The 11,205-nt window shown below is 43.7% G+C and overlaps 1 protein-coding gene across 1 annotated transcript; it reads right to left on the bottom strand.

Annotated features, from left to right (window-relative positions):
* Positions 1–7,712: 7,712 nt before the first annotated feature.
* Positions 7,713–10,779, bottom strand: LOC124700021 (protein SMAX1-LIKE 3-like). The gene is made up of 3 exons (XM_047232222.1): positions 9,490–10,779; positions 9,137–9,344; positions 7,713–8,987 (listed from the first exon to the last, which is right to left on the bottom strand). The coding sequence occupies exons 1-3, from the start codon at positions 10,677–10,679 to the stop codon at positions 7,848–7,850; spliced, it is 2,538 nt and encodes an 845-aa protein (XP_047088178.1). The 5' UTR covers positions 10,680–10,779; the 3' UTR covers positions 7,713–7,847.
* Positions 10,780–11,205: the final 426 nt, after the last annotated feature.

Here is an 11,205-nt window from a genome sequence, read left to right as displayed (position 1 = left end):
TTTCTCTTCAGGCGGAAGTTCCAGCCCCTGCTGGCGGAACTTCCGCCCAGATACCCCTCTGAGCAGATCCACAGCGCCCCTCACGTTGAAGCTCGACGTACGCTGGCCGGAAGTTCCGGTGCAGTTGGCCGGAAGTTCCGGTCAGCGGAACTTCCGCCCAACTTCCGGGCAAGTTCCGGAAACCTGGCATTTGTACCCCAGAACATGCCAGTATGGTTTCCTCAGTTTTCCGGAACTTGGCCGGAACTTCCGGTCTCAGGAAGTTCCGCCCTAGTTCCGCCCGGACTCTGCCTGCCAGCTCGCCTGAGACAAAAGCATCCAGCCGGAAGTTCCGGCCCTCCTGGATTATTGCATGTACTGTTGTATAAATACCTCCACCCACTTCTGCCGGCGCACAGCGACGCGCCACTGCTGACATCACCTATTGCCGGCGCAGCACCACGTGCACCAACGCTACACCTCATTGCCGGCGAACAGGGACCAGTGCGCCGACAATAACTGAGCTACCGCCGGCGCACATGCAGGTGCGCCGGCAATAGCCAGTTATCACCGCCCTGTTCGCACCGGCGGGCTTTGGTTCGCCGGCAGAAGGTCAAATTGGTGCGCCGGCGGTAAGGGTTTTCCTAGTAGCGCGAATGATCCTAGTGCGATGGCAAAATATAGGATAGCATACTAGTAGCACTATACTGAGGCGGTTGAAAAGGTGATGGACTACCAAGCAAGTTTTTTTTTCGAGAGATACCGTAGAGAACGTAGTAGTATTTTCGACGACTGAAAAAGTCGACATATGGTAAAGTATTTGTTTCTAAGGTCGCTACAAAAAATGCTAGTATTTTATTTGGCTGAGACAGGCGGTAGAAGATGGAGTAAGTATATTTTTCTTAAGACACCATAGAAGAGTGCATCGGTATTTTCCCCATGTAAAATGGACTGCGGGCGGTGGAGTAATACATTTTCTTGTGGTACTATAGACAAACACTAATATTTCTCTGTATAAAGAGGCAGTGATTATTGGAGTACTTATTTTCCTAGTTTATTGTAGAAGAAAGGAGTGGTATGTGCTCCCATGAAAAATATTTTTTTAGAGTACCACATTGGTATTTTGTCTGGATAAAAGAGTTGACCAATGATAAAATATATATTTTAAAAGTAGAGATGCGGAAGAACAAACGTTAGAGAACTAAGTTCGTGCACCGAAATACCGTTGAAAAAAGTCCATTGAAAAATTACTGTTACAGAATTACTGGTGAAGAATAATTACTATTAGATAAGTAACCCCCCTTGAAAAATTATTGGCATTAACTAACCTCGAAGCTGGTGATTGGTACCGATATACTTTCGTAAAAAATAGATAATTAACGAATTTAATATATTAAATAGTTAACACCGGAAATCGCTGCCAATATGAAAGAGGATTCTGCAAGGGGAGTCTCTCATCTCCAATCTCTTTACTTTGTTATAGTTAACTTAGTTTACTTTATTTTGTTTTGTTTGCTTTATTATATCAAAAACACACAAAAAATTAGTTTCGTTTATAGTTGTCTTTATATCAAAAACACAAAATTAGTTTCTATTAGCTATTATTTCTGTTGGTTAGTTTTAATTTTGCTAAAATGAGTTCCACTGAAAATACTAAGTTGTGTTACTTTACTAGCACCAACAACAATGGTTTTATTTGTATACCTATTGCTCCACCTGCTCCCGAGGCGCCTTCTGTGGAATTAAACCTGCCTTATTAAATCTTGTTATGAAAGAGCAATTTTCTGGTGTTAGTACTGAAGATGCCGTTTCACATCCTAATAATTTTGTTGAACTTTGTGATGTGCAAAAATATAAGTATATAGATGGTGACATTATAAAACTGAAACCTGTTTCCTTTCTCTTTGAGAGGTAGAGCTAAAGATTGGTTGCTATCTTTGCCTAGAAATAATATTAATTCTTGGGTTAAATGCAAAGATGCTTTTATTGGAAAATATTATCCTCCTGCTAAGATTATATCTTTGAGAAGCGACATAATGAAATTTAGACAATTTGATAATGAACATGTTGCTCAAGCTTGGGAAAGAATGAAATCTTTGGTAAAGAATTATCCCACTCATGGACTGACTACTTGGATGATCATCCAAACTTTTTATGTAGGACTAAATTTTTCTTCAAGAAACCTTCTGGATTCAGCTGCTGGAGGTACCTTTATGTCCATTACTTTGGAGGCTGCAACTAAATTACTTGATGATATGATGATAAATATCTGAATGGCACACCGAGAGAGCTCCACAAGGTAAGAAGGTAAATTCTGTCGAAGAATCCTCCTCCTTGAGTGATCAAATTGATAATATTATGTCTATTCTTGTTAATGGTAAATCTCATATTGATCCAAGTAATATTCCGTTAGCTTCTTTGGTTGCTCAAGAAGAGCTTGTTGATGTGAATTTCATTAAAAACAATAATTTCAACAACAATGCTTATAGGAATAATTTTGGTAGCAATAATTATAGGCCATATCCTTCTAATAATGGTAATACTTATGGAAATTCCTATGGTAATTCCTACAGCAATAATAAAAGTGCACCCTCAGATTTTTAAGTCATGCTTAAGGATTTTATTAGTAGACAAACTGCTTTCAATAAAATTATTGAGAAAAAGCTTGGCAAAGTTGATATTCTTGCTTATAAAGTTGATAGCCTTGCTCATGATGTTAATTTTATTAAATTAAAAGTGTTTCCTCATGATGTTAAATAAAGTAAAATTTTGAATGCCATTCAAGTTAGAATTGATGAAAATGTTAGGATGTTGGCGGAATTGCATGCTAGGTGGGAAAGAGAAGATGAAATTGCTAGAAATATTAATTTAACTAAAGTTTGTACCATCACCACCACCAGTAGTAATGAAGTTTCAAATGCTAGCCACTCTCTTACTATTAATGGTAAAATAATTGGTGTAGTAATAGTTCCCGCTCCATCTATAAAATTGCCTAGAACAACTGAAACTGCTTCTGATAAGTGTGCTGAATTTTTTCAGAGTATGGGAGACAAGAGTCATTTTCACCTTTTATAAAAATGACTTTGATTTTGATGATTGCAATATCTCTGAAGTAATTAAGTTCTTACAAAATCTTGCTAGAAGTTCAAATGCTAGTGCTATAAATATGACTTTTACAAAGCACATTACAAATGCTCTTATGCAAATTAGAGAGGAGAAATTAAAGCGTGAAATCTCTATTCCTAAAAAGTTAGAAGATGGATGGGAGCCTATCATTAAGATGAAAATAGATGGTTTTGTGACCCTCTTGAGCACTACAAATATTGCTAAGCACACTACAGTACATTTTCTTCTGGAAATTATCTTTGTTTTTATCCAAATTTGTAGAAAAATCCTCTTATTTTTTTCCATTGCCAAATTTACCTTGAAGTTGACTACACTCCTTGGGTTCCCTGCTGAATGTGTGGTTGGAGTACGCTTTGAGGCACGTAGCAGGATAAGCAATGTCCCCGTACACGACGAATCCAGATAGCTGCCTCTCCCTCTGAATTGAGGCGTGGAAGAACTTAATTTAGATCACACCTCTACAGGTTGGATAAGTTGTGCTCATCACTCCCAAGACCACCATATGCGGGGCTTTCCTATCATATTTGTCATCGAAATCATCTGTGATTTGGTGGAGTTATACTATTGTTTGTTTGATGTGATGAACTTGCATCGTTTGATACTTTTGATGGAGGTAAACCTATCAAACATGTCAAATTATAGGTTGTTGATAATATAAAATCATCGTTGTTAAAACTATCATATAATTACCATAAGCTAGATACCTGCGGCGTGCCACATACATGCAGCTAAGGCTCATTTTGCCACGCCACTGATAGGCCTTTTTCTACTAGTGGCCGGATCAAATGAAGCATATATATGGGTAAAAAAGAAATGTGATATCAACTTTTTTCTGTCACCATGCAAGCCCTAAGAAAACTCCATCAAACATAGTTCACATACTGGAGAATGGTGGCGCAAAATGACTTTGTTCAATGAAGCATGTCAGAAACGGGCGACTGAGAGTTTATCATAGAGGTTTTGTTAAATACAATTTTACAGTTTACGATATTACCATAGAGGTCCAATACGATCCAGAATTATAATTTTTACTACCTTGGTCGAGATAGTTTAGTTGAGATAAGAGCTGAAGTTGATTCGAAGCAGTTGAGACACAAGCAGTGATAGAGCGCAGTTGAGACACTAGTTGCAGTTGAGATGATGCAGTTAGACCTGAGTTGCACTCGAGACACAAGTAACACGCAGGGGCGATTCAGCTGAGACATATATTACTCAATTTTTACGAGGTATAGACCTTTACCTGAAGTAACGGTAACATCGCAACAATGCTAGTCTCGTGAATATGCATTTTGTAACAAATATGATGCCAAAACTCCCCATGCAAGTGTTAGATTCAACTAGTATAACAACAAACACACAGGCTCTTTTATACTCATTAAGAATCGGTATATATTTGTCTGGTGTAACGATGTCATGCGAACAGTTTTCCTTTGGATCGTAACTAGATGCATGCATTGTTTACATGCAAAAACGAAGAAAATATTGGGAGTAATTATAAAGGACATTACCTTTAACCCTATTACTATGTACAACCAGGTTCAAAGTAGAGAGATCGAGAGATGCTCCTTTTGAGAAGAAAGTAGTATGGTTATCTCTTCTCACCTTTTTAGAACAAATAAAAGCAAATGGGGGAAAACACAAATAAAAGCATCATGGGATCGGTATAAGTAATAATTTGTGTGCACAGTGCTAATTTATGGAAAGAATAGATAATCATGTGATGAAGATTGAAGAGGTACACGCATGAATGCGTTACAAACTATCTTTGAACATGTTTCAGTAGATCTCATTTTTTATGATAGAAAGTTGCACACGACAAATTCCCTACTTACACATGTTTCCTTTAATTTACATTTATTTATAAGAGAGAGAGAGAGAGAGAGAGAGAGAGAGAGAGAGAGAGAGAGAGAGAGAGAGAGAGAGAGAGAGAGTGAGTGAGAGAGGATATATATTATCTTTCCAGGATTCTAAAGCACCAAACTTTCGGGTCTCTAATGACCAAGAGCCGGATGCTTATCTTTAGCTAACCTTTCTTTTAAATATCCCTCATGTTAACCTACCTTTTGACACCCACTACTTTTAAGATGGGGAGGAATGTGGATTTGGAAAATCTAAAGCACGAAAAGGAGGATCCTTTTACTCAAATGGCATCACCATACTAAAAGCAAATGCACCTTTAGGTCATCTCCTTAGTAAAGATTGCTCTCCTTGCCTTCTAAAGTACCTCCAACTTTCTACAACTCCGAAGTCATTAGTCATACAAACGATAGAAAAATATATATATATATATACATTAATTCTCGTTCACACTTAGAGATATATGAAATACAAAGCTAAAACACACGTGTAGAACACACACATATATATATGTGCCTACTGCAAGTGCACACATAGGTCGACTTTGCGGAGTATATATGGCATCAAGGAGTAAAAACCAAGCTTATGATCTTATTTTCTCCTTTTCTCTATTATTCTGTTTTACGATGAAAATGGATTGACAGCGAAAACTATCAAATTTCAGGAATATTGCAGATTTCATACTGCCACATGGAACACATCCACCCAAGTCAGTACACTGGACGTGATCTGCAACTGGACAACGATTTATTCTAGTGGATGCTAAAATTCTTGGTAAATGCTTTGGTGACGAGGACAGCTTTCTTCCTTTGAAGAACTTGCTTGCAGGAATAAACATCTTTTCAACTTACGTGTCATATCTACCTAATTATCATGCCTACAACCAACTAAACATCTATTTCCACCTTGTGGGGAGCAGAACGCAGCATATATGGTTGTTGATTGCAATTGATGTTCCACAAACCCCATCAGCATTAAAAAAATATCCCCGTATGCAAGACATCAATTATCATGTGACCACTTTGAGAGTCAGCACAATGACCAGGCCAATTCATCTAGTTTCTGCACTATATGCATACCCAAGTTATTTTTATTTGTCTATAACTCTTGTACCTAAACACTAACTAGCTAGAATCATGTTCTTTAATAACTGGAACGCATGAAGCAACCCAACTAATTCCTTCAAGCATGTAAATGGTATATATATATATTTAGATAAGAAAGTTAATTTTGTTTTTTTTTTCTTTTGCGAAAAATCCATGATCTATTATCAACAGAAGATAGCAAAAAAAATTATAACAAGAAAAAAAATCAAGGGATACAAAAGATAGCAAATCCAGCTTTTTCTTATATGGGACTTCAATGGACCCAATCAATTAATTAAGAACAAGAGAGTTAATTTAATTAACAAAAAAATATAACATGACAAAAAATATAAAGGGATACAAAAGATAGAAAATTTATAACATGACAAAAAGCTCTAAAAGAATTTATAACATGACCAAAAATATGAAGGGACACAAAAGATAGTAAATCCAGCCTTTTCTTAAATGGGACTCAAATGGACCCAATCAATTAATTAGGAACAAGAGAGTTAATTTAATTAACAAAAATTGCAACACGGCCAATACAGTACCTTCATGGAATTTGAACCCTCAGAGCACCACATGCCGACTTGGCTACCAACATCAAGAACAAGACTATCTCCGAGATGCGTGCACGAATCATCATCATCACTACTTCTTGAGCCAGCGACTCCGATGTCACCTCAAATGACCATGGTCGAAGTTCTCACGGGACACACGATGCCCATGTCGGCACATGCGAAATAGTTAGTTACACATGCCAATGATGACGCAACTTTGATTTTGATGACGAGCTTCGTACAAGAGATAATTCTAGGCTCATGCCGACCAAGATCAGTAGTGAGACAACTCCCCACCTGGCACCGTTGCCGCTTATAGGATTACTCGACAACTTCGACTTCACTACAACATAGTTAGGAAGTCCAATAAACATGTCGGGAAATCCTACTAACGAAATCTTGCCGTTAGTCGGACATCAATATTTTCACCATTGTCGTTACCACATAGTTTGTCGACGAAAGCGGACAAACTGCCCCGACCACCACCGTCATCCACAAGATCATTTGGTCAAAGCAAACTCCAAAGACGATGCTCTCAATGAGAGAACACCCAAAGTGCCGCCACCGTCTATCCGGGTTTCCTCCGGAGCTTCTGAGGTGGAGGATCGAGGGGAGCACATCACCTAGATGATGCCCTTAGAAAGGTAACACTATCCGCAGGTGATGCTGTCGTTTACTCTGGGCAAAGACCGGAGACGATTTACACCCGGTGAAGCCTCGAGAACCTCTAGTCCTAGCCAAAGCACCATCTGCCACAACCCACCTACTTAGTTGGGTCCACCGTGAATTTCACAAGAACTATGTATGATTTTCCATGGAAAAAACAATTTCCTCAAAAAACTTTGGAATTTAAGCGTCCCTACAAGTCATAAACCTTGAGATTTAATCATATCAAACTGATGCTTGGTGGATAATTTAATTGGCATTCATAACTTACATGAAAAAAAATGGTAGCAAAGTCACCGCATATGATGATGTATGAGTTCACATAATTCTTTGTAAGAACTCATAGGAAATATTTTGGCATAACCAGATAAATTTTTTCCCATGTAAAATCGACAAAATTAGTTGGCCACAAAACTTTATACTGCCAGAGACATAATTAAAGACCAAACACCAATATACATATGCTTGTTTCTTGTACATGAGATGATGGCTATAAGTCTAGGTCTACAGAAAAAAAAGAACAAACAAATCTGTGTTAATCAGATCGTGAGAAGAAAAATGAGAAGCAAGCTAACTAGTGTGACAAACCTATAGCTAGTCGGAAGAAGAAAGCACCATCCACAACATCACTGATCTCCACATCATCAACTAATCTCTCTTTTTGCTCCTCGTCTCTCTCTTCATCATCATCGGCAGTTGCGCAGGCGTTCAAATCCAAGCTTAAACATGGCGGCTTCATTTTCTCTTTCTCCACTCCGCTGTCTTCCTCATCGCCATTGTTATTGATGCTGACCCTCTGCTTGACCCTAGGGGAGGAAGCCCTAGACCTTGAATCGAATGCTTCGCAGCTCAACACTACGATGGCATCCTCCAGACTGACCTCATTGCCGTTGCAGTCTCTGATCCTCCCACTCTCAATCGCATTCTTGATGCTCATTTCCGAGCCAATGTCTAACTGCTCAATGTCTTCGATCATTACCACCCGGCGCGGGTTCTCATGTATCACTTCGTAGAATCTTTGCGGGTAGCCATGCTCGTAGTCCGGCGATCTTTGCCTCTTGCCGGCAAACTCGCCGGAGCTCGAACCGGAGTGCACCGGGGTGAAGCCGGCTGATGAGATGGAGGTGAAGTCATTATAGGAACCGAAGACGAGCTTCGCGAGCTCCAGTGCCATGGCCTTCTTGCCATCGCCGTCTCTCCCTTGGAAGAGCAGCCACGTGGCCGAGCTAGGCGTCGGCGTGAGAGTCTCTCGCCGCCTCGCCATCCCGGACCGGCATCGGAGCACGGTGCTCGCAACGCCCGCTGCCACGTCCTTAATGTGCAGCGGGATGCCGTCCTCGAGCGTGCTGCTGAGGATCTTGAGGTTCTCCGCCGTGAGTTCCGTGAACTTTGGCCGGCGGCGTTCCCCTGTGACGCCTCCGTCGGGTGAGTTGGAGTTTGACTGCACCGAGATGGATTCCGGACTAGGGTTTGCTGCAGTATGCAACTGATGATAATCAAGTCGCCTCTCCGTCATTATCGGCGGCCACGGTGTCCTCGGCTCGAGATGCCATGGCTTGGACGAGCTCATCATCATTATTGAGTTGGTGGTGTTGTAGCCCGAGAGGGAAGAAGCCTCCGGAGATGATATCGGGGATGAGAAGCTCAGCGTGAGCTCTGATGTGTGGTGGTGCGTTGCCGATCCATTGCGAGTGGGATTCCATAGATCTTGCAGCTGCACGCACAGAAAAATGTACAAATGCCTAATTAGTTAAGGTACTCACCGTACTATATATATCCCTAGTATTTGTGAAGGAAACATTAACTCACAAAGTCGTAATGTTATAATATAGGCATGAGAATTTGTACACTGCGTGCATGTACCTGCTCAAGATTGCTGCCGCCACTGCTCGCCGGTGTGGTGTGATATGGGTCATGGTACCGGCGAAGCCACGACGGTATGCTCGTCTCTGGCGACGGCGTCCGTGCGTTTGCGTAGCAGGTGAGGTGGCTGTCGCCTGTAACGGCCGAGCTGCTGACCAAGGGCCATCCCATTGTCGATCTTCTCGCTTGCTGGCTAGCCTGCGCCTCACTGCAAGAAGAGAGAAACGCACTTCCATCAGATTCGATATCATCAATCATCATCCGCATATCTTAACAACTTCTAATTTATAGACAAACCGATGCAGTATTAACGACCAAAGAATCGAAGGAGCGATGTTCGATCATGCACGTACCTGGTGCAGCTGAGGCTTAGCACGAGGCCGCCGCCGTCGGGCACGACGACAGGGTGGATCCCCCAGACAGTCTCTAGAGACGGCTGCCCGACCCTGCACCTCATGAACACCATGCTGCTCGCAAACCCTATCAGCCAGAACCTTCCCCCGCCAGAGCCAGAGTCGCCGGACACCAAGCTGCTCACCTCCATGACGGCGTGCTCTACAGGACAGTAGTGCTGCTGTGACTGCCCGCCGTGCACGCTCGCGGCGCCTCTTCTCGTCTGCCAGGCCTCCGCGGCGTAGGCAAGGTCCTCGAGGATGAGCACGACGCCCTTCCCGGCAGCGCACGCCTCGCGCAGGAGTGCGCGCAGCTCGCCGGCCTTGGCATCCACCTCCTCCTTCGCCAAGCCCCGGAACGACGCGATGGAGAGGGGCACGAACTGGACGCTCTTGAGGCGCTCGTGTTGATGGTACGGGAGGTCCACCTTGCTCACCCTGTCCATCACGGCCTTCACCGCCGCCTCTGCGCCCTCGCCGACGACCACCAAGCACCGCTGCGCCCCGCTCGCCATGCAGTCGAGCACGCGCTTGGCGTCGTTGTGGGAGACCGATTTATCCCTCGACTCCTTGGAAGAGCTCGTCCTGGTGGTGTTCGTCCCGGACGACGACGACGAGGAGACAGCCCTCTCGACGTTGGCCTTGACCTGAGAGCTGGAGAAGCCGGCCTCGCGCATGACGCGGCTCACGCTCGGATCGTCGAGGATGGAGACAATGAGCTGTTCCAGCTCAACCTTGGCTGCGATAACCGGTGCCGCTGTCTGCTGGATACCGTCCCCGGATCCCCCGCGTCGCTGGTGTGCCTGCGCGCGTTTGAAGGCGGCGACGAGCGCGTTGGACAGCGCGGGGGCCGCGCCGCCCAGCCGATGTTGGTGGAACATGGCCGCGGCGCCGGAGGCGGTGGGGAGGCGGTTCAGCGCCACGTTGAAGCAAAGCTCAAGGGCTTTGCACTGGAGAGGGTGAGAGTGGGAGCGGAGGCAGGCAGCGCGGAGAACCCCCGCCGGCGCCGGGGGGAGTAGCATGGCGGTGGCGACGTGGAGCGGGGTGACCTGCGCGTGGCCGCGGCGCCGCGCCAGTGTCACTGCCTGCCTCACAACGGACGCCGCCTCCGCCGCCAGCGCCTGCTGAACCGCGCAGCCGCCGGCACGCATCTTTCTAAAGAAAGCTGGTTTTTTGCTGAATCCCACCTGGCCTGGCTAGCTTGCTCTCTAGACTACTAATGGAGTTGAGTTGTTGTGTGTTAATTTTTGATCATACATACGGGTAACCAGTGTCATATACTACCAGTCTAGTTACTATCTGGTCTGATGGCAGGAAGTTAATTAGCAGGAAACTTGAGCATGGGATCTTCTAGGTTAGTGTCACTGTCTGTTTGTTGTAGTGCTGTCATAGCCTCATAGGTGTTAAGACGTGTAGTTCACATTGTAATCATCTCTCTCCCCCTCCCTGTTGTGCATTGGAAAATGTGGTAATCTTTTGCTATAGGGCAGGGAGAAATTGGCTAAAGGTGTCTTGCGCAAAGCATGTGGGGGCTACCGATCGATACGTTCTCTATCTACATGACCGGGATGCAAAGAGAGCAGATAGCTTTGCTATGTGAGAAATGTCTTTGTCCGTATGCACGGGAGGTCCATTTAGGGCATATCCAGCAAGCCGATCTATCGGGTTCTAGCGTGT

Source organism: Lolium rigidum, chromosome 3, assembly GCF_022539505.1.
Source record: "Lolium rigidum isolate FL_2022 chromosome 3, APGP_CSIRO_Lrig_0.1, whole genome shotgun sequence".
Classification (NCBI taxonomy): Eukaryota; Viridiplantae; Streptophyta; class Magnoliopsida; order Poales; family Poaceae; genus Lolium; species Lolium rigidum.
This window is presented reverse-complemented; position numbering and strand designations above follow the sequence as displayed.

Excerpts from the sequence above, each read along its gene's own strand:
- LOC124700021 (XM_047232222.1), bottom strand. The coding sequence starts at position 10,679 with ATGCGTGCCGGCGGCTGCGCGGTTCAGCAGGCGCTGGCGGCGGAGGCG. Across the intron at positions 9,345-9,489 it reads CTAAGCCTCAGCTGCACCAG|TGAGGCGCAGGCTAGCCAGC; the intron begins GTACGTGCATGA and ends CTCTTCTTGCAG. Across the intron at positions 8,988-9,136 it reads GCGGCAGCAATCTTGAGCAG|CTGCAAGATCTATGGAATCC; the intron begins GTACATGCACGC and ends CTGTGCGTGCAG.